General features: G+C 39.5%; 1 protein-coding gene across 7 annotated transcripts in view; it reads right to left on the reverse strand.

The window, feature by feature from the left end:
- Window positions 1-24,118, reverse strand: part of TRPM6 (transient receptor potential cation channel subfamily M member 6) — a 154,802-nt gene that overhangs the window by 71,350 nt on the left and 59,334 nt on the right. For 6 of the 7 annotated variants that reach the window (XM_045840455.1, XM_045840457.1, XM_045840459.1 and 3 more), the window contains 10 exons: window positions 22,568-22,742; window positions 18,020-18,233; window positions 15,736-15,860; window positions 12,819-12,990; window positions 10,560-10,728; window positions 9,359-9,482; window positions 7,871-7,943; window positions 7,398-7,498; window positions 3,013-3,147; window positions 1,955-2,008 (listed from right to left, as the gene is read on the reverse strand). In XM_045840455.1, coding sequence (XP_045696411.1) covers window positions 1,955-2,008; window positions 3,013-3,147; window positions 7,398-7,498; window positions 7,871-7,943; window positions 9,359-9,482; window positions 10,560-10,728; window positions 12,819-12,990; window positions 15,736-15,860; window positions 18,020-18,233; window positions 22,568-22,742 — 1,342 coding nt within the window. Of the gene's footprint in view, window positions 1-1,954; window positions 2,009-3,012; window positions 3,148-7,397; window positions 7,499-7,870; window positions 7,944-9,358; window positions 9,483-10,555; window positions 10,729-12,818; window positions 12,991-15,735; window positions 15,861-18,019; window positions 18,234-22,567; window positions 22,743-24,118 lie in introns of those variants that run through there. The other variant, XM_045840460.1, reaches the window with a different exon arrangement.

The following is a 24,118-nucleotide window of genomic DNA, read 5'->3' on the forward strand; positions in this document are numbered from 1 at the left end:
AGCAGGTGGACCCTGAGTACGCAAGCGGCAGCTGGTGGACCCAGTGAGGTGGCGATTATGGACCAGGACAGAGTGCACAACCCAGGATCCCAGGGAAGGGACTGAGGTCCCACGGAGAACGGAGCTACCGCCATTGTTCCCTCTCAACCCCGCCCCCAAATACAACATCACAATCTAGTGACTGGGGTGCCCAGCCCTGGTGAACACCTAAGGCTCTGCCCCTCATTATAACAGGAGTGACCAGACCAAAAAAAAGAAAAAAGAGAGAGAGATGGCTCAAACAGAAGAACAAGTCAGTGCCCCAGAACTCATCCTTTTGAGTGACTAAGAGATAGCTAACCTATCAGATGCACAGTTCAAAACACTGGTGATCAGGAAGCTCACAGAATTGGTTGATTTTGGTCATAAATTAGATGAAAAAATGCAGGTTACCATAAAAGAAATGAAGGAAAATGCACAGGGAACCAATAGTGATGAGAAGGAAACTGGGACTCAAAACAATAGAGTGGACCAGAAGGAAGAAAGAAACAACCAAACAGGAAAGAATGGAGAAATAAGAATTCAAAAAAATGAGGAGAAGCTTAGGAACCTCCAGGACATCTTGAAACATTCCAACATCCAAATTATAGGGGTACCAGAGGGGAAGAGGTAGAGCAACAGATTGAAAATGTATTTGAACAAATAATAGAGGAGAACTTCCCCAGTCTGGCAAAGGAAATAGACTTCCAGGAAGTCCAGGAAGCTCAGAGAGCCCCAAAGAAGTTGGATCCAAGAAGAAACACACCAAGGCACATCATAATTACATTAGCCAAGGTAAAAATGAAGGAGAGAATCCTAGAAGCAGCAAGAGATAAGGGGACAGTAACCTACAAAGGAGTTCCCATCAGACTGTCAGCTGATTTCTCAAAAGAGACCTTGCAGGCAAGAAGGGGCTGGAAAGAAGTATTCCAAGTCATGAAAGGCAAGGACCTACATCCCAGACTACTCTATCCAGCAAAGCTTTCATTTAGAATGGAAGGGCAGATAAAGTGCTTCTCAGATAAGGTCAAGTTAAAGGAACTCATCATCACCAAGCCCTTATTTTATGAAATGTTAAATGTAATCATCTAAGAAAAGAAGATTAAAAAAAACAAGTATAGTAAAAGGACAGCAAACTCACAGTTATGAACAACCACACCTAAAGCAAAACCAAAAGAAACTAAGCAAACAACTAGAACAGGAACAGAACCACAGAAATGGAGATCACATAGAGGGTTAGCAACAGGGGAGTGGAAGGAGGAGAGAGGGGGAAAAGGTGCAGTGCAGAGAATAAGTAGCATAGATTGTAGGTAGAAAATAGATAGGGGGAGGGTAAGAATAGTATGAGGAATGTAGAAGCTAAAGAACTTATGACACGTGGACATGAACTAAAGGGGGGGATGTGGGTGGGAGAGGGTGTGCAGGGTGGAGGGGAGTGAAGGAGGGAAATGGGGCAACTGTAATAGCATAATCAATAAAATATATTTTAAAAAACAATAGTTTGACTATTGTCACTAATAGTGAAAAAAATAACAAAAACAATGGAAATCACATATTAGTCCTTTGATAAAGACAAGAGAACCAGTGTCTTTATTTTCAACAGGTATTATCATCATCACTGATAATACAGCTGTACCACATTTACCTGAAGTTTTGATTGGAAGTTTTATATGTCTCCAATTTGTATTTGTAAGAGAAAATAATTACTAACTAGTGATACTTACTTGGTAGATCTAATCTTTAAAAACAAAGTAAGTTATAGGAAAAATGTAAGGGTGTGGTTTGGTGATGAAATTATTCAGTTAATTGCACAAGAGGGTAGGCAATTCACTAAAAGATCCAAATCTACATTTTACAAAGCAAAATCTAGTGGAAGCTCCATCACAAAGTTAAGGCATTGCACAAAGAAATTCTCACACCTTCATAATTAGGTTACCTGTTTCACATCTCGGACAAGATGATGCAAGAGCATATTAGTAGGTCCTTGTTTCTGTAATAAAGATCAAAAGGAAGAATTTTAATTACCTTTTTATTACCATGTGCTAGGGGGTAGGGGAACTTTATTTCAGAATGTATAAATAATCTAGGATACCAGTAATGTTCTTCAATATCTTTAGTAATGAAGCTTAAGTCACATTACTTCTAAGGAAGGTATTTTCCAAGAGAAGATATAATTATATTAAAGTACTTTTCAAAGCAAAATTTATATAGGTAGTAGTAAGGGCTTCATTTTATGAGACAGAAACAAATTTTAACTAATTTATAACCACTCTTTAACATATATAACAAATTGCATCAACAAATATTTATTGAACACTTAGTATTTTCAATCAAGCTTCTGAGGGAGTCAATGAAGAATATAAGTACTTTCTTTGCAGAGTTTTTACAGTTTAATAGAAAAGAATTAGTACTTACATGCACAAAAAATGACTAACACTATGAATATGTGTGTCCTCAAAAGTGGAAAGTAATTTGTACTCTAGGGACAGGTCAAAAAGGCAGGACTTGAACAGGGCTTTGAAGACAGTCTAAGGCTTGAGTCTAAGGCTCAAAGGAGGACACTCCGAGAAGGGTGCATGACTCCCACAATTGGTGTTTTTACAACAAGAAAGCCAGTCAGTCTAGTTTCAGTAAGTGTTTGCACAGGAAAGTTGCAGGTACAGAATTTTAACAGCAGCTTTAGATTGAGATGCTTTCAATAACACAATAAAACCAATTTGTTCTTATTCACGTCTGTGGCATTAATTATAGTCTCATTACAATATTTTCTCAAGTTAGTTTATGCCTCCATTCTGTGTAGTTAATGATGGGAAATACCGAAATGACCCTCAGATCAAATGGAACCTATAAAGACATTTCTCCTTCAGATGAAAAATTTGTCTCTCTCTAAGCCACCTATCTTTTTACGTGAACAGTCAAGAAGATTTGAACGTTCAAGCTAAATCTTAAGGTAAAGTTTAAAGGAGGTAACTGATGAAATGTTCCTGTACTCACTGTATTATAGAGCTCTTCCAGTCGAGGAATAGTAAGAAAGCGATGGAGGTTCACTCCATATTCTATTAAGAGCTTCACAAAATCCACCCGATCCATCACTAAAGCATCTAACATTGCTTGTTCCAGTGAGCCAGGCTTCAGAGGGTAGGAATAAATAAAATATATGACAATTAAGAAAGTAGAAATAACTAAATGACTAAGTGTATTTGAACTCAAGACTATACAGACATAGTAAATATAAAATACAACCTTACTTCAGCACTTGAGTAAATAACAAAAAAAGTGAACTTAAACACATAAAGGACATCTTGACTAAATTTGTTCTTGGTGGGAAGATTGACTATTGTAAAGATCTCAATGCTTTCCAAACAAATGTACAGGTTTAATGCAATTCTAATAAAACTCTATGTGAGGTTTTTTTCTTTTTTTCATAACTGACATCTTTCTATTTAAACTACACCTAGCTTGTGAATATAAATAGCAAATTAGACACCTAAAACTGCATTAAAAACTATAGTAAAGAGAAAAAAGAAAGAAAGAAAGAAAGAAAGAAAGAAAGAAAGAAAGAAAGAAAGAAAGAAAGAAAGAGGGAGGAAGGGAGGAAGAAGGGAGGAAGGGAGGGAGGGAGGGAGGGAGGAAGGAGTGGCTGTTCATTGGAGTACCATCCTGTACACCAAAACATTGCAGGTTCATCTCCTGGTCAGGGCAGATATAGGTTCGATCCCTGGTCAGAGAGCATAAGGGAAGCAACCAATCAATGTTCTCTCTCTCTCTCAAATCAATAAACATATCCTTGAGTAAGGATTAAGAAGAAAAGAAAGACAGAAATGAATCCACAAGATCAAGGTCAAGTGAGCAACATTTTAAAAGTGGTCATGGAATTAGCAGTCCCCAGAAAGCCAGAAAGTGAAAGTCACCAGAAATTGAAAGCAGAAAAAGTTAACAATAAAACAAATCTATGCCACAGAATTCTGGCAGCACCAGGATGTAATAAATGTACATATGCTGAATTCCTGATGTTGGGACCGTTCCAGTCATCTTCCCCCATTTGACTTCCATAATACCAGCAACAAGGCTTTTATGTTTGAGGCAGGAGAACGAAGTAGTCTCTTCTGGTATTGTGATTCATACAAGAGAAAAGACATGAATATGTAGACTTCCCAGGTCCACCAACTAATAGCGGCCAGATCACTCCACTGTGAAGTTCAAACCTACAGGCTTAGCTTTCTAATGAGTTTTCTATCCTACACTCTCAAAAAGTCCAGAGAACAACCAGACCACAAAACATCAACTATGAGGAATCAGGCAATATAGAAAGAAGAAAACTTCAAAAAAACCATCATTAAATATCTTTACAAATAAAAGATGATACTTGTGTTCAGGATGTCATTTTAAAAAAAGACAAAGAACACATTTGCTCTTAGAAATTAATAGCATGCTATTGGTTCTCAGCCTTTTGACTAAGATCAAGTTTAGAAATTAATAGGATGCTACCAGAAACAAAAAGAAAATGCATATTAGGTAAAAGAAATAAGATTAAAGGAGCAATCCATAATCCAACATTTAATTGACAGGAATTCCTTAAAGAGAACAGAGAAAACAGGGTAGGGAATTCCCCAAAATAGAAACACATGATTGACAAATTGAAAGTATATGCTCAGTGTAATGGATATAAAGACTCAAAACAACACATGTTAACGTTAATAGTAATTATGATTACCAATATAGATAGTTTTTCTTGTGTATATTTTTCTCTGTTTTCATTAATTTCTACTAGGAGCACTTATTATAATTTAATGCAAAAAAAATTAAAGTTTTAAATAACAATATAAAAATCTGCCCATTCAAAAAATAAAAAATTCTCAAAATTAATATCCAGAAATCAGTTGTATTTTTATATCCCAATAATAAAGAGACAAACAGAAAAGGAAATTGAGCAAACAATCCCATTCACAATTGCTTCAAAAAAAATGAAATACCAAGGAATAAATCTAACCAAGGATATAAAAGACCTATACTTGGGAAGTTATAAGACACTAAAGAAAGAAACTGAAAAAGATACAAATAAGTGGAAGCACATACCATGTTCATGGATAGAAAGAATTAACATCATTAAACCATCCCTACTACCCAAAGCAATCTATAAATTCAATGCAATTCTTATCAAGATTCTAATGACATGTTTCACAGAACTAGAACAAATATTTCAAAAATTTATATGGAACGACAAAGGCCCCGCATAGCAACAATGAACCTGAGAAAGAAGAACAAAGTTGGAGAAATCACACTGCCTAATATCAAATATCAAACTATTAGGTAGAGTGAGTCCTCCAATGGTAAGGCCATAGTAATCAAAACAGCATGGTACTGCAAAAAAAATACACACATAGGTCAATGAAACAGAATAGAGAGCCCAGAAATAAGCCCACACCTTTATAGTCTATTAATATTCAACAGAGGAAGTAAGCATATACAATGGGCTAAACGTAGTTTATTCAATAAACGGTGTTGGGACAAGTGGACCATATGTGCAGAAAATGAAACCAGACCACCTTCTTACAACCACACACAATAATAAATTCAAAATGGATCAAATACTTAAATTTTAAACCTGAAACCATAAAAATCCTAGAAGAAAACATAGGCAGCAAAATCTCAGACATTGAAAAAATCTCATAGTTTTCGTCAGATATATCTCCCCAGGCAAGAATAATAAAAGAAAAAATAAACAAATCAAACTTCATCAAACTAAAAAGGTTTGGCAAAGCAAAGCAAATCATCAACAAAATAACAAGACAACCCAAGACAACCTGCAGAATGGGAGAATATATTCACTGATACATCTGATAAGAGGTTAATATCCAAAATTTACAAAGTACTTACAAAACTCAACACCAAAAACATGAACAACCCAATTAAAAAATGGGCAAAGGACCTGAATAGACACTTCTCCAAAGAGGACATACTGATGGCCAATAGACATATGAAAAAATAATCAACATCACTAATCAAAGCAATGCAAATTAAAACCACAATGAGATACGATCTCACACCTGTCAGAATGGCCATCATCAAAATATCAATAAACAGGTGCTGGATGTGGAGAAAGGGGAACTCTTTTGCACTGTTGGTGGGAATACAGATTGGTGCAGTCACTGTGGAAAGCAGTATAGAGATACATCAAAAAATTAAAAACGGCTCTCCCTTTTGACCCAGCGATCCCACTTCTGGGAATATATCCAAAGTAACCCAAAACACTTATTTGAAAGAAACTAAGCACCCCTATATTCATTGTAGCACTATTTGTAGTCACCAAGGTATGGAAGCAGCCCAAGTGTCCATCAGTATATGAGTGGATAAAACCACTATGGGACATTTACACAATGGAATGCTACTCAGCTATGAAAAAGAAGAAAATGTTACCCTTTGTGACAGTATGGATGGACCTGGAGAACATTATCCTAAGTGAAATAAGCCAGTCAGAGAAAGACAAATGCCATATAATTTCAGTCATATGTGGAATCTAATGAACAAACTGAACTAACAAGGAAAATGGGGACAGACTCATAGATGGAGGACAGGATGACAGCTATTTGGGGGTGATGTTAGAGGGTGGAGGGATTGAGCAAAAGGGAAAAAGAATTCATGGACATGGACAACAGTGTGGTGATTGCTAGAGAGCACAGGGGATATGGGGACTAAAAGGTAATATAAAACAAAATACAATAAAAATGAAATCAAAGCCCTGGCTGGTGTGGCTCAGTGGACTGAGCATGAGACTGTAAACCATATCGTCACCAGTTCAATTCCCGGTCAGGGCACATGCCCAGATTGCAGGCCAGGACCCCAGTTAGGGCAACGATCAATATTTCTCTCCCTCTCTTTCTCCCTAATTTCCTCCCCTCTCCTCTCTCTAAAAACTAATAAATAAATCTTTTTTTAAAAGTTAAATCTAGCCCTGGCTGGTGAGGCTGAGTGGATTGAGCACAGGCCTGTGAACCAAAGGGTCACTGGTTCGATTCCCAGTCAGGGCACATGCCTGGGTTGCAGGCCAGGTCCCCAGTAGGGACATGTGAGAGGCAACCACACACTGGAAAAAAAAAAAAAGTTAAATCTAAACAAAAAAAACAAAAAAATAAAAATTCTATTTTGTCTTTCCCTCAACTTCCTTTATCAGCTTCAATTAATCTGCCCAGCCAGAGGGGAAAAAATGTTTTCAGGGAAGCAAAATAAATGAGAGAAATGTGTTCATAGTCTCTGGGCACTTAGCTACAGAGATGCTACTCCCATACCCTTCCTGAACCAATTAATTTCTCCTTCAATTTCCTCTTTTGCCCCACCCTAACAAACCAACACAAAATTTTTTTTTTCTGTTTTCATTATACCTTCCAATGCTGTCCATGTATTAGGATATGTTTCTTGGCAATGTCCGTCCTGTCCCAGGCCATTGCCAGATTTAATTGCTCAGATGCTGATAAACTTGTACCTAGAGTAAAAGAAAGGAAAAATCATATGTTCTATTTAAAATGTCAACATATGCCCTGGGCAGTGTGGCTCAGTGGATTGAGTGCCAACCTGCGAACAGAAAGGTCGCCGGATCAATTGCCAGTGAGGACACATGCCTGGGTTGCAGGCCAGGTCCCCCGTTGGGGCATGCAAGAGGCAACCAATCAATGTATCTCTCACACATTGATGTTTCTCTCCCTCTCTTTCTCCCATGCTTCCCCTCTCTCTCTAAAAATAAATAAATAAAATCTGTTTTAAAAGTTCACTGAAATGTCAACATATGAAGCACAGAGAGTCATTGAGTGTGACAACAGGAGGTGAGGAACAGTTGTAACCCTATTCAGACGCTCACCTTTCAGTAGAGCTGTTAGGATTGCTAAATCAAGGTCGTGCAACTCCTCAGAATCAGCCTCAAATATGATAATCTATCAGAGTTGAAAAACAGAAAGGCATACATTTGGGAATTAGCAAAGAAATGCTTCCAAGAGTATCTACCAAATTTATTCTTGGGAAAAACAATCTTCATTAATGTCAAAAACCACTCAGAGTTTAACATTTTTTTTTACTTATAAAAGAGAAAAAATTTACATAGGGTAATAGAGAACTGTAGGCTTGCGGGGCGGAGCGGGGGATACCTAAAAAGTTCCACCTAATCTAGAGGAAACATATGAAAGAGCATCGATACACTAATTTACTGTGCATGTGCTATAAGAAAACTAATTTCAGTTCCTCATGTAAAGGAAATCCTTCCTCATTTCACAGGAATCCCATATGAGTTCCTTCTGTTCACCAAGGCTTAGAAACTGACTTCTGCTTTTCAATGAGAAGTGAATCCTCAAGGATTTGTCATAAAATAAGTGAGGCAATTACAATGCACCCACTGCGCAAGTACAATGGACAGCACAGACTGTTAGCACACTGTCAAAATGTCCTGTGCATCCCAGCATGCGACTGATTGTTTAAGACAAATAAGGATATTACTTATAACTATAAAAGTCTCCTGCTGTTAATGAATGGGTCTCAGTGTTTCCAAATGAAAATATATTTTATACATTAGAGGGAGTGTTTAACAAAAAAGGAGAATGGGTTGGCAAGTTCTAGCCCCAGAGAGTCAGCCTTGGGTAAATATCTTACCACCACTGAATCTGAGGTTCCTCACCCACAGAAGAGGAACCCTAATTTCTAAAGTCCCATAAAGACAGAAAAACTATGCTTCTACAATTCACACATTGGTTCCCCCCACCTAAGAGCCCCTCCAAGTGCATGAATAAAATCAACCCTCATTTGCACAGGAATTGAGAACTTAATTCCTATAATGTACAAATCTTTAGTTGCCTTCTCTAGTTCTCTCTTGATATTACTGATCATTGTGGGAAATATAAACTGTAGTTCACTAAACTTAATCACTTTTATGTACTACTGCTCTGCTAAGTGCTTTTTGTCAGGTACAGCCAAGAATATGAAAGTTAAGAAGCCAAGTTACTCAACTAAGGGTCATATACACAAAGTGAAAAATAAAAAATCCAGCCGTGGCTGGAGGGGCTCCATGGACTGAGTGCCAGCCTGCAAACTGAAAGGTATGATTCTGGGTTAGGGCACATATCTTGGTTGCAGGCCAGGTCCCCAGTTGGAGGTGTGTAAGAGGCAACCAACTGATGTTTCTCTTGCACATCAATGTTTCTCTTCCTCTCTTTCTCCCTCCCCACTTTCTCTGGCAATAAATAAAATCTTTAAAAAAAAAAAAAAAAAATTCTGTACTTTAAGAAATTGTGAAATTAACAGTATAATTGTTAAAAATTAGCATTTTAAGCCAGTTGAGTCATCACCTCATCATACTCACAGAATCCCTGTGTACCATGCATTCCATTAGAATTTGAAAAAGGTGCTTGGACTGTTTAAGACTGAAGTTGAAAGTGTTGTGAATCATGCAGATAATCTCCTCCTTCATCTGAGGACTAAGGGTCCTGGAGAGAGAGAAGTGGCCAGAACTTGACACAATGCAGAGAAGAGAACAAGACAGCAACATCGGTACAAGAAAACCAACCATCTGCCCTACCTGATTGAGGTTTCTATGGACAGTTCTGCCCAGGAAGAAAATGAGCAGGAAGCAAAGAGAAGCAGCATCACCAGGAGTCTGAATTTGATATTTGAGAATAAACTGATCTGCCATGACCCTGGAAAGAATACACTCTGGAGCAAGGTTCTCAAGCTGATAGATTTCCAGGGGGCTGACAAGTTCCAGAAATTATGGACATCATATTCTCGAAAGGACCTGAAAGCCCCACAGGGTTAAAACCCCTCATCAAGGGTGACTTTAGGAGAGAGAGAGGTATGAAGGGTAAGGAAGGGATCAGAGGGTGCAATCAGAGAGCTGAGGGCTGAAAGGGAGAGACACTGTAAGGAAAGAATCTTCAAAAAGCAGTTATAACATAAGCATGAATGTTTACAAAGTAAATTAATGGGGTTAATACTTAGTTCATTCACACTTTTTTTCACTTAGAGAGTAGAAATATCTATCAAGCTTTTGATATGGGAAAAATCACCCTGGACATAGGAATGGCTAGAGAAAATTTTTCTTCTTACTTAAAAAGGGGAAAAAAATTAAAACCTCAACTAAGCACAGAATACATTACATAAATGCCAAGATGTCAATTTCCCCAATTCCTGCTATTTTTACTAATGGCGAATGAACCTGAAGGTGATCTGGGCCAACACTGGTTTCCTCATTCACTGTAGAATTTTTTCAGCATTAATGGCCATTTGCAGGAGCATCTCCACGCTCACTCTCCCTGAAAATGCTTTTTCTGGAAGCTCAGGCAAGGCTCAAGCATCCCTTAGAGGCAGATCATTCTTTAGCTAAGGAAACAGCATCTGGCATCACTGGGAGGCATTTTGATAAATAAATACAAAAATCACTGAAAAGTGAATTCCAATCTCTACCTCTGCCCTCCAAGGGTATCCGGCCCACATAAAAGCAGAGCTTAAAGAACAAAATGAAAGAATAGTCACCATAGTTTCCAAAGTGAGAATCAACCACTTACCCCTCATCTGAGAAGTGTTTGTGGGTGAAGGCCAGGAGGTCGGCAGCCCGGCCAGTGCCCTCACACACCACCACTGGGTGCTTGTCTTTCACAGTCTCCCACACCCAGAGGATGACGTTAGGACCGCCTTCCACCACCAGCCCCACCATGGGCACACCTTGTCTTGAGCCTATTTCAGACGACAAACGACACCACACTGTTAGGAAGCAACCCTGTCTCAGCCAATCAGCCATTTGATTTCCAGACATAAGTGTTTCCATCACCACATACATTCGGTGCTTGCTCTAGCCCCTCTGTCTTTTGTACTCAGGCTTGTGTAGTTCAAGGCAAGCCAGAAGCTTGGACTTTAAATAAAAATACCATCTATATGGTGACAGCATCTTCAAAATTTCTCTGGTTTAAAAATCAACATAATATTTAAGTATTTTCATTCTATCCAAGTAAATCCCTTTTCAATCACATCAATGATAAATACAAATATAGTAGGAAGCCTCCTTAATTAGCATGGTAGGTAAAAAGGTCAGCTTTGATATATAAGTATTTAGGGTTTCTTGAGGGCTTGATCCTTCTTTCCTTCCTTCTTCCCTCCTTCCCTCCCTCCCTCCCCTCCTTCCTTCCTTCCTTCCTTTGTGTGTGTGTGAGTGTGGTATATGCAGGTGGCTTACTGTTTTTGCTGTTTTCATATTGTTTCTCGGTAGAATTTATAAATGTCACCAGTCCACTGAAACTGACTCTGAGTTCTTTTTCCACAAACAGTGAACCCCCCCCCACCGCCCCGTAAATCCTAAGTATCAAAATCTTTGAAAGCAGGAATGTCACTTGCCAGTGTTTGTAAACTGGGGTTGTTTTCATTCGTCCTCCAATGGGAAATCAATAGGAAATAAGAAAGACAAAGGCTTTGCTCCCCTGGAGCACACATGCTAGTCCTATACAGAACCCCTGAGCAATTTCTGTGCTAAACACAGGGCAGTAGAGGCAACAGGACATTCCAGGTAACTGGTATTTCAGACACCTTCACAGTGACCCCTGGCCTGTCCTCCTCTCCCCTTCCCTACCCACCCCACCCCACAGAGGGCCGCACACCTGGTCCTCTCTCCCCTTTCCTGACCTACAGGTAAAGGAGCCTCCAACTTAGAGCTTCATTTATACTAAGCTCTAAGTGGCAATAATTCCCACAGTCCCTCCCATGCCCCCCACCCCAACTAAGAGATGACCCCACAAGAGGAAAGAAACAGACATTTATTGAGGAATACTATGTACCCAACACCACTGCAGGTACATCTAACATCCTTTATCTAAATTAATACTGACAGCAACAGGTAGAAGTAGACAGTTCCTTGCATTATATTAAGAAAACAAACTGACCAATAACTCCATTGTCCAAGGTAACAGGCAATAAATGACAGAGCTTTGGTCGGTCTGCCTTTACCACATTCTGTTGTCTTGGGGAATCAAGGCCCAAAACTCAAGAGATTCAGCCTTTCCCAGCCAAAAGTCAAAGACTGAAGAGCACTTGTACCTCTCGAGGGCCTTCTTACTCCCTGCCCCTCTGCCCCAGTGAGTGGAGTATTTTGTGGAAGATTTAACTCACTGACAGAGGCAGCGGCCACCTCAGCTTCCTGGGACAAAAAGTCTCCATTTCTCCAGGCAGCACCCAGCCCTCCTCCTCCCTGCAAGGAGTCTCCGCTCTCCACTCAGGGATGCTCACTGAAGCAGGCCCTCCTCTTGCCTGTCCCTCCTACAGACACTACCAAAACGACCTTCTCAAAGCACCACTCTGAGCAGCACACAACATGGATATCTTCCACGGTCCTATTTCTAAAAGCCTGTCTGATTTCAACCTTTGCTGTCTGGGGCCACCCCACTCATGTATGAAAGGCCATCATTCCCCCTGACTAGCCAAGATCATAGCCCCAGTCTTCTCTGGTGGGCCTCCTTACTGCTCTTCAGCCACTCCCATTCTCTCCCCTCTCTGTCCATCCATCCATCAACCCTAAGAGCTCCTGGAGGCTCTGCTATCGTCTCCACTCTTCCACAAAACCCAACCTCCCCTGTCTATACTGTCTTCCATGTATTTTTTCCTCTCTCCCAACTTTCATCCACGGCTTTATACCACCTCAAACTGTGTTTTTTTTTCTGGTTGTGGGTTCACACACATTAAGGCAGGGGCTGCCTTGGACCTCTCTACTCTATATAAATGACATCAGAGCAGCTAGCTCCACAGCAGGACCCCAGCCAGGACCTGTTGGCTGAACTCACGGCTGTGTATTCTCTGCAGAGAGAGGTACTTTTCCAGGTTCCTCCTGAGCATCATCTCATTTCCATACTTGCCCACAGTGCCGTCATCAGACAGGATGAAGTGGGAATGCATGCTGTTGAGGGTGGTGAGCTTGCAGAGCGGGTTTCCCAGCGCCTGGTACAGGCACACCACCTGCAAGGAAAAGGGAGGGTCAGAGCTCAAGATCCTTCCCTCAGTTCAAGTGCTCAAAGGCCCATCTCCATTCACAGCAGAGTTCTTGTTGAAGTTAAAGAGCATAACTTACTACCAAGATCAGTGCTTCTCAAGCTATCTATGGTGAAAGATCAATTTGGTGTTTTATAAGTTCCCATTTTTTATTGGCCAATGTGTCCTAGAATGCATGACTAGTATGCAGGTCTGCTCAAGAAACTCAACAACACAAGTTCAACAACACTCGCACACCCCTGCTCAGCAAGGTAAGTCCACTGACCACACACCTGGATGTCATGGTGCTGCCACATTGTTAAAAATGGTTCTAAGTATTTATTTCCAGTTTCAGTAGTTACGTTGCTTCAGAAGATTAGAAAACAGTTCAAGAATTGGCATCGGTACACAAAGATCACATCACTGTCCACCAAACATGCCTTTAGTAGATCTATTCCAGAGTAATATTTTGACACTGAATTCCTTCTAGAATTCCAAATGACATGGAAAACAACAGCCAACCAAATGGCAATACATTCTACTGTATATAAAACCTCCAGACCTTTATTAACACTTATTGACTCTTCTTTAATCTGTTCTAATTCTCATTTGTTTTCCGAGATGAGAGGACATGATTTGGAGTCAGAGAACCCAAGTTTAAGTCTAGGCTCTTCTGCTTACTAAATCTGAGTGATTCCTGCCTCCTTTCTCAGACTGATTATTTTCATGTGAAAAATGAAGATGATAATAATTTCCACATCAGAGGGTTGCTGTGAGGCTTGAAAGAAATAATGAATGTAAAAAGCACTGTAAGTTTTACAAATATTATTCCTGAAAAGTTACCTTTATAATTCCTAATGATGATGCTGAAGACAAAAGCCAAAAAGAAAGTGATTGATAGATTTAATACATATTTTTTATTTATGGACTAAAGATCGTAAATTATATAAAATATAAACTGGGGGAACTGAAGCATACATGACAAACAAAAATGTAAATATACAGAATTACAATGTAAAAGGCCTTTCAAAATATAATAACTGTGCTTGAAAATGCACAAAAACCACATGAAACAATGATGAACCTCACTACTAATGAAAGATATATAAATAAGGATAATTAAGGCCATGGCTGGTGTGGCTCAGTGGATTGAGCACTGGCGAGCGAACCAAAAGGTCACTGGTTCAATTCCACATCAGGGCACGTGCCTGGGTTGCTGCCGAGGTCCCTCTCCCTCCCGTCTCCTCTCTCTAAAAATGAAAATAAATAAAATCTTAAAACAAAATAAGAACAATTAGGTATTATTTTATACCTATCAAGATGAGATTTTTTTTTAAAAAAGCCAGAATACCCAGAGCTATCAATGGGACAGAAAAATGGGCACCCTCATACCTATTGGAAGAAATGTAAATTGTTACTACCTTCCTGGAAGTCAGTGAGTCGCATTTTTAAAGGTAGATACCAACAAGCCCAAGCATTTTACTTTAAGAATTATTTTGAAGGAAATAAAGCAAGCTGGCTTCAAAGATTTATCTATCTTATTAAAACATTAATATCATTTTTATAATAGTGAAAAACAAGAAATCACCTCAATGAACAAAAATAGGGGAACAGTTAAATAAATTCTAGTACAGTAGAATATTATGAGGCATGAAAAATCAAAGGTCATGTCCAGAATTTGCTTCAAAATAATTAAGGCAGATGGTGTGGAGTGAATAAGGGAATCAATGAAACAAAACTGGCTATAAGTTCATAAGCTGAAGTTGTAAGATGGATATATGAGTTCATTATTCTAATATATCTACTATTTAATATGTTTAAATTTTGTAATGGAAATTAAAATAAACCATAAGCAAGTCTATTTTAATTGTCATAGAAAAATAACTATGTTAAATAGTTAAGTTAAAAAACAGATTCACAGTAGTTGGTTTCTGTTTTTATTTATTTTACATATAAACTTTTTTTTAATATACATATGTGCACATACATAGAAAAAATTCTGGAATAACACATGCCAAAATATTAACAGTAGTTATCTTTTCTCTGCATACTCTTTGTAAATAGCTGAGATTTTTACAAAAAAGTAATTAGGCAAATCTATTCCCTTTAAAAAAACAAACAGAATCAAAGACTCAATACACAGGAATGAATGAAGCAGAGGACAGTATGAGAAGGGCCAAATCACGAATGTCCCTGATTTTGCTACACGCATGCCTTTGCAAGAAGCTTGGCTATTACTGTGAGACAGGACCCACTGAAGGTTTTTTTCACAAAGGAGTAGCATGATCTGGTTTATATTTTAGAAGAATCATTCTGGCTACTGTATTTAGAATAGACTGCAGTAAAAGACAAGAATGAGAGGAGTAAAGGCCATTGTAATCATCCAGGTGACAGAAGATGGTGTCCTGGACCTGCTCAGTAACAGGAGAGGGAATGAGAAGGGGTCAGATTCTGGATATATGTTTAAACTAAAGCTTTTTAAACTAAACTAATGGACTAGATTTGAGGCATGAGACAGAGATCATTCCAGGATGAGACCAAGGTTTTTTTCCTTGAACAACTGCAAGGATGGGCTTGTGGTTTTCTGCAACAGGGTAAGGGGGGCAGTAGGAAGCAAGGAGTTGGTTCTGGATATATTACATTCCAGATGTCCATTAGGTATGCAAGTATAGTGCTATGTTGGAATTGGATACATGTTCATTTCTTTTGGTTGTGAAAGGATTGTTTACTTACATCTTTTCCAATAAGATCTCTCTGGTTCTCAATGACACCCCAAGGAGGAATTCCAACTGTCCAGATTTTCCTCAAGCACTGGGAGAAATGTGCTTTGAGGGCATCCCCAACATGTTTGGACACTCCTATGAAAAACCAGTTGAGAAGTCAAGGTTTAACTCACAAATCGTGCAAAACACCATGATTCCCAGAAAAAGACAAGTAGACAAGTACATGCAAAAGGCCACTGTTAGGAAAAGTTGTTGACACAATGGATGGCGCTCTAACCAACTGAACTACCCAGTCAGGCCCCACCCTTTTTTATTGGAAATTAAATAAGTAATATCAATGGGCTACCAACTCTACTACCTTCACTTTCTACCAAGTATACGAAACAATAACTATGTCAATAAAATGTACACAAGAAACAACCAGGTTACCCATTAATGACAAGCCAAATCCCTTGGTTTTATTTTGCTTTTTTTTCCAATCACGTGCTTCCTTCATTCCTTTCCGTCAGAAGGAATGATTTGTTAAATCATCATGTGTTGCTCCATGCCTAGCAGATGTGAGGCCCTGCCCTCCAGCTCACCACCAAGAGGAGGAACTGATACACAGACTCATCCTAACCTATAAGGAAATGCATAGAATGCTAAAGTGCTACAGGCAGTAAATGCTATAGAAATTAAGAGACAAAAGTGAGTTGAGATAGAGAATACTTCATGATGTATTGGCATCTAATGAAGACTTAAAGGACTGGCTGAATGTAATAGGAGACATTGCTTAGGGCCAATCAAGATTAAAAAAACAAAAGAGAGAGAAATAAAAGATGAAAAACCACGCGGTGATATTGTGATTTATATGAAATTTATATTTGGTTTTCATCCTATTCCTGACATTGAGCTCCTTAAGCCCTTGGAATTTCCTGAGTGATGAGATTCAACAAAGGTACATTAATGAGGTGACTTTTAGACTGCATCAAAGGATGGGGCTGGTTGCCAGGGGAACCAACCAAGCCGTTAGAGGGGTGAGACTTTCAGTTCCAGGGATGGAAGACAGATGGAGATTCAGTTCAATCAGCAATGGCCAATGATCTGATCAATTGTGCCTATATGATAAAGTCTCCATAAAAACCAAATGGACAGGGTTTAGAGAGCTTCCAGGTGAGTGAACACGTGGAGAAGAGGGGAAGGCATGGAAGCTCTGTGCCCCTTTCCCCATACCTTGCCCTGTGTGTCTCTTCCACCTGGCTATTCCTGAGTTATATATATATATATATTTATAAAAAACCAGTAATCGAGTGAGTAAACTGGTAAATTAATCAAACCAAAGGAGAGTGTCATGGGAACTTCTGATTTATGGCCAGGTGGTCAGAATTAGAGGTAACAACTTGGACTTACGATTGGCATCTGCACTGGGGACAGTCTTGTGCTGAGCCCTTAACCCATGGAATCTGAAACTATTTCCAGAATGAGTGTCAGAATTGAGTTGAATTACAGGACACCTGACTGGTACCAAAGAACGTGTTGAGAAAGAACCCACACATCAGAACTGGTGACAGAATTGTAACAGGTGATTGGTAACAGAGGAGGGTTTGTGAAGTTACTAGTTCTCAACATTGTAGCTGCACATACTTATGAAGCTGCACCCTGAAAAACTCTATAGGTAATCTGGGGTAAAGTCCGTACATCTGTATTTTTAAAGCCCCTGAGTGAGTCTTCAACTTGCAGACAGTACATAAATACTGATAGAAAGGAACAGGGTTAGAGGTTCAGAGACTACTGTATAAAATTCTTGAATGTCATATTTCAAGGAGTACGAAAGAGTCGGTGGTAGGGACAATGAGCGAAATGACAACTATGTAGTTAATTATCTCTGCATGCCCAATATACTCAATGCAATCGTTGCATGCCTCACTGATTTCCAATGCCTGGGAACTTAGCCATGGTGAGATTATCTCATGTCCATCCATGCCCACACACTGCACACTTGCACAGCTTCCATGTCTTTTTTAACCTCATCATAGTCAAAGCTCATGAAAGACTACTTTCTTTTTATCCAAAACGTGTACCCAAAGTTATATAATTCAAATAGCACATTTTAACAATGGTAGAAAACACATTCCAGGAAAGGTCTATGGTTCTTCTGGGTTTCTTTGCCAGTCACTAAGCTTTTCGTCTTTCTCCCCCATGCCACCAAGTCTCCTGGAAGCACTGGCAGTGGAGAGACACTGCCACACCGCTTCCTTCACAGTTACACAGAGGGAATTTTTTTTTAAAGTGTTTAACAATGGAGTGCGCTTTACCAGTATCAATGCCTTCAGTTATTATCCACGCTCCCGTTGTCTCCGCAGCTTTGACCAAACCCTGGCTGAAGATCTCCTTAAGTTTGGAGGGCATCTTGAAGTTCTGGATGCCCCCATGGACAGAAATCACCAGCTTTGGCAATTCCATCTTCCACTCTTTCAGCATCAAATGTAACAGATGATCCAACTTTGTATCATAAGAAGTTCTGATATACTGGAAGATAAGCATATACACACATACATAAAATAGTGAAAAACAAATACCAAGTAATAATAAACATGCAGAAAGGAATTCAAATAGCCACAACTTGAAAGGAAGAGTCTTCCATCTCTTCAAAAGCTCATCTTTATATAATGGAAGTATTTACTTTAAAAGGATCCCATACCCTCTTCAAGTTGCTTCTGAGAATTACAAGTCACAGTAGGAAGGCTTCCTCTGGTTTTCAAGGCTGGTGCAACAATGTTCTCAGGTCTCAGGTGAGGAAAAATATTTCGAAGTGGCAAAAATCACTACTCCAGTAAACCCATTTTTAAAAAAGCCTAGTTAAAGAATGTGTATGAATGACTCAAGGACATGGATGACAGAGAAGGGGTTGACGGTGGGTGAGAGAGGGGGGCTGGGCAGAGGGACAGAAAGAAGAAAAATATGAGACAACTGTAATAGAATAAACAATAAAATAAAAATAGAATACATATTCCCCTTGACCACTAAAAAAAAAAAAAGATTTTAGAAACAAGTGAAACAGGTTTTTCATAAATGCCATGGCTTTTAGTTTACTTGACCATTTCAGATATTTGCACCATTTAAATTAAGATCTAAGAGTACGTACATTTAATATCTTATAAATTTTACATTCTAATCATTTCCCTCTGAAATGATGTATATATAATTATCCCTCTGAAAATGTTCTTTTCCAAAAGAAATACTTGTCACAAAAGTGTCGTATCTTTGACCAGCCAATGTAACTGAAAGAAAAGATGAGGAAAATCCATCCAACAGGTAGCCCGAGAGTCATTTTGCTTTTGCCTAAGGTTATAGAATATGACTAACTCTTTCCAGCAGAGGTAGCCACATCCAGACCATTAAAATCATGTGCAGATGAGTCTGCCTTCTTCAAGCATAAGCCAACCAACCGCAAGAACAGGATGAAATGAAGGCAAAAAGAAACCATGAATTATAAAATTATGCCAAAAATAACCACAAATGGTATATAAACAGGAAGTATCACAGTATCCTCAAGCCTGTGATAGCACTTAAAATAATTTTCCATTTATCTTTAAAATTCTTAAAACATCATCCCTGGCTGGTGTGGCTCAGTGGACTGAGGACCTGACTGTGAAGCAAAAGGTTGCCAGTTCCATTCGTAGGGCACATGCCTGGGTTGCAGGCCAGGTCCCTACTAGGGGGTACGTGAGTGGCAAACACACACATATGTTTCCCTTCCTCCCTTCCCCTCTCTCTAAAAATAAATAAAATCTTTTTAAAAAAGGCTTAAAACATCACAGAATGTGAGTCATAGAAAGAATCTAAGGATAACTAGGATGCAATTCGCAAGAGAGGAGACTCAGTGGCCATGGCTTTATTACATAATCAAATAGTAGGAAGAAAGTACAAGTTGACCTTTGTGAAATGGCTTGTTTCTCTGAATAATGAATAAGGCGGGGGGTCAGGGGAGCAGCTCTGGTTCAGCTCATCTCTCTACCCCTACTTTCTCCCAGGTGCCCCTCTCTTTCAACTCTAAGTCTTTTTAGTCCTAGAAGATATATCTCCTTGAAAGTTCAGGATAAACAATTTTGCTTAACTAAAATATCAGCACTAGAGTCTTTCTCCCCAAGGCCAACCAAAGAATGTGCTAAAGGTTAATGTGCTAAAGGTTAACTCTTTCCCCTCCTCCTTATACCTAACTCCCTCCTGCAGGTTATGTAGACTCACACTGGCAGAGATTCACCTCAAATCCCTTGTGGAATGTGGTGATAGGGAAAAACAACTAGGATGGGGAATGGCGGGGAGGGAGCTGAAAAAGGAGCTCTCACAAGCTTCCCTGATGCTCACATAACCCTGAACAACTCTGGGCTTAAAAAAGACAGAGACACTTCTCTTCTGAAGATCAAAAAACTCATTCACCATAGAATGTAACGGGAACCAAATGGTAAGTGTAAAATGTATTGGTGACTAGGAGGTTTAACCATACTTTCAGACTTCCTAAATGGACCATATTCTGCCTTGGCCTTTGTCAAGATATTCTTCTTCCCTAGACTGGTCTTACCCCTCAGCCTCACCAAACACTATCTCACTCACCTTTCTGATCTCAGCTTAGCTGTCCCTACTTTCAGATGGCTTTCAAGACACTCACACAGAGCCCCAGAAAAAAAGGAGTTACTCTTTTTAGCCTCTCAAAGAATGCTTTATTCCCATTTCAGAGTATCCCCAGCATCTGTGGTAATTGTACATTTACTTCGTGTTTCCTTTACTAGATTGTAACTGTTGGGGTTCAGAATGAGCCACCCCAAGGTGTATCTCAGTGGTATACAGATTACCTTGAGCTAAATGCAATTTCAGCTTCCTGTGCAAGAGAAACTTCAGCCCCTCCATTTAATTACTACCTATAGGGCAGGGCAACCTTCTATTTACTAAACATCTTATCACTTTGCAAAGACCCTTTGAAGCCCCCAAGGTGCATTACCTCATCCCTAGCTCAGGATGTCTTATATGCCTCAATGTCCCTTTCTATCTCTGAGTCCCTCCTGCATATGGGGTTTCCAACTCTCTCAAGTATGCTGGGTTCCCATGCATATATACATATGTGTGTATTAAATTTGGTTATTTTCTCTTGCTAATCTGTCTCATGTCTATTTGACTATTAGACCAGCCAGGAGAACCTTGAAGGCAGAGGAAAGTTGGTTCCTCCCTCCCGACAAAACCCATGTACCGATGTTAGTACCTGGAACGTATGCTCTATGGGGCATAGCAAAGTATGAGCACCCAATAAATAATTGTTGAATAGATTTAAAAATGAGTAAATAAAGGTGATTATGAATAAGTAAAGAAGCAAAAAGAAGACTAGAACTTAAGGGGAAAATTACAGGCAGTGTAATTACATATGTACTAAGAGTGAGCTTCCAAAAGGATCGGAAAGGAGAATGGAGGCAGTTATCCAGCCAACGAAAGGGTTTTCGGGAACAGCTATAAAGGGCACATGGACAAAACCAAGTGGAGGTGGAGTTGGGGGAGGGAGGTGGGGATGGCTGGGGTGGGCGAGGAGAGGCAGGGAAAAAAGGCAGAAAACTGTACTTGAACAATAAAATTTACAAAAAAAGAAAACATCAATGCACGAAGTTAAATGCAAAAAGACTAATAACTGAAAATGCTGGCTACTGTACAACTATATTATAAAACTTTATTATGATTGCACTATTAAGAACTACTGTTTTAAATCCATCAAACTGATGGCCACACCCCAGAATACATCTGATTCCTACCTTTCTTGAGCTGGGCCCCCTTGTACTTTGCCCTCAGACAGCTGCCTCTGATAAAGCAGCAGGTGGTTTACAAGCTCCAGAGAAAACATCTGGGAGATGTCTGACCTGTCAATACTATGCAAATCACATGCAAAATTACCACATTAGGGACAGGAGCAAAATTGGCCTACAGAGCCCAGTACTATAATTCATGGGGTGCAGAGAGAATCCCCCATTTTCTTCAGGTGAAGAGGCTCTCATGACTACGTAGCAGGCAGGAATAGCCACAAGTTAGTAGCAATTGTTGCAACCATGATTCAGTAAAGCCCACTGACTGGTAGCAACTCTCTGCATTCCACAAAAGCAGCCCTTTGGCAAGAGCAACGACCCACCATCTTCCACAGAAGGCGTAAGTTTGCTGAAAGAGTCCGACCAAATAAAGAGGTGGCCACACCTGGGAAAGGAAGAATGCCCCTGAGACATAAAGGAAAGAGAAGTGTCAGGTCATTTTTGGCAAAAGTTTAATAACACGGATCTAATATTTTTTTAAGATTTTATTTATTTTCAGAGAAAGGGATGGGAGGGAGAAAATGAGGGAAAGAAACAGATGTGTGAGAAAAACATCAACCGGTTGCCTCTCACACACGCCTCAGCCAGGGACCTGGCCTGCAACATAGGCATGTGCCCTGACCGGGAATCAAACCGGTGACCTTTCACTTTGCAGGGTTGTCCAAACTTTTGGCATCTTTGGGCCACACTGGAACAAGAAGAGTTGTCATGGGCCACACATTAAATACATTGCAACAAGTAAACACCAAAAAATCTCATAATGTTTTCAATAAATTTACAATCTTGTGTTGGGCTGCATTCATAGCCATCCTGGGCCACATGCAGCCCATGGGCCACAGGCTGGACACCCCTGCTGATAGGATGACACTCAACCTACTGAGCCACGCCAGTCACAGAGAATCCAATTTTGCAATAAAACCTGGTCATCTGGTCATCCACACTTGGTGATATGGTCAGGAGATACAATTTGAAGGTTATATCCACTGTTACAAACCAGCAAAATAATGTGGGTTAACAAACCTTGGCGTGGTGAATGTGCTCTCCATCTTGGAAATTAATAGTGCCAAAGGCATCTGTCGGGCTTCTCGTCGTGTGCTTTTCAACAGACCACTGTTCATCTTCATCACCACTGGCAGAGCCGGTCCGGGCAAAATCTGTCCCGTGGTGGTCACCGATCAGTCGCCCACAGTAACACCTTGGATTTGAGATGAAAACAAATTTCAAAATAGAAAATAGATGTAATATTTCTACATTTCTCCAGCGTGATGTAGAGGGCCTACATTAATAATTTTCAAAATGTCACATTAAGATTTATATTAGATTTTTGACACTAGGCTACATGAAAAATAACAAAATATAATATTCATCACACTGGTGAGAGAATGACAGACTTCTCATCTTGCATGAATTAGGAACAATCAGAAGAACAAATTAAAATTTGTATATGTAGAACTATACTTTCTTCAATAACAGATTATGTATCTGCAGAGCAAGAAAGTTGTATTAAATATGTCAGACCATGTTCCTATTACATACAAAGTGGTTATTATTCAGCTTTAGAAATAATCGAGGTGTTTGATCTGTATAAAAAGCAACATAAAAACATGTACAAATTATGGGGTCCAAACAAATAAGGAAGCAGGATGAAGAGACAAGAAGTCAGAACGTGGAGGATAGTATTGGGGTTCCGATAGAGGGGCTATGACACTAAGGGAAGAAGAATAACCCCGAATGTACAGAATACACGTGATCGGGATCTACTGGAGAGAAATCTGCCATCTCGTAATCTCGTGGAGCAAGGGTCACTCTTGGAAATGAAAAACATCTCATAAACTGATGATGCATCTCACTGTGGCTTCTTCTAAACAGAACAGCAATGGAGGCAACCACACCTGGAAAGATAAATCACTACTCTTTCATAGGATTGTTCTTCGGTGTGAACCCACTTTCTTCTAAGTATTTTCCTAGTTTAATCCATTTGATTTGAGCCTATCTAGCTTTAGTCTAGTTTTTAACCATGTCATTAAATTGTGGCAAGGTGGATACTGCAAAACTGTTATTCTTTGGAGCATTTGAGATCTTAGTGCCTGGCATATGTCATCAGTTTGGCTCAAGTAAACTCTTATAAAAAATTTTTTTAGCCCTGGCTGGTGTGGCTCAGTGACCCGAGTGCTACCCTGTGAGCTGAAGGGTCGCTGGTTTGATTCCCAGTCAGGGCACATTCCTGGGTTGCAGGTCAGGTCCCCAGTTAAGGGCACATGAGAGGCAACCAATTAGTGTACCTCTCTCACATTGCTGTTTCTCTCTACCTTTCTACCTCCCTTCCCTTCCCTCTCTAAAAGTAAAGAAATAAAACCTTTAGAGATTTTTTAAAATTACAGCAAGGTGGCCCCCAAAAGGAACCAATCATCCCCCAAATTAAAGAAAAAATATTTTTCATGTTCATCCCTTTAGTCATACCTTTCAGAAGTTCCAAATTATACATCACTAAGACATACTAAAAACTCACCCTAAGAATCAACTTTAGAATGATGCCAATTTTACCAATTCCTTCCTAAATTGTATTTATGA

This window comes from Phyllostomus hastatus, unplaced genomic scaffold (assembly GCF_019186645.2).
Source record: "Phyllostomus hastatus isolate PE091 unplaced genomic scaffold, TTU_PhHast_1.1 phas_contig_34, whole genome shotgun sequence".
Taxonomy (NCBI): domain Eukaryota; kingdom Metazoa; phylum Chordata; class Mammalia; order Chiroptera; family Phyllostomidae; genus Phyllostomus; species Phyllostomus hastatus.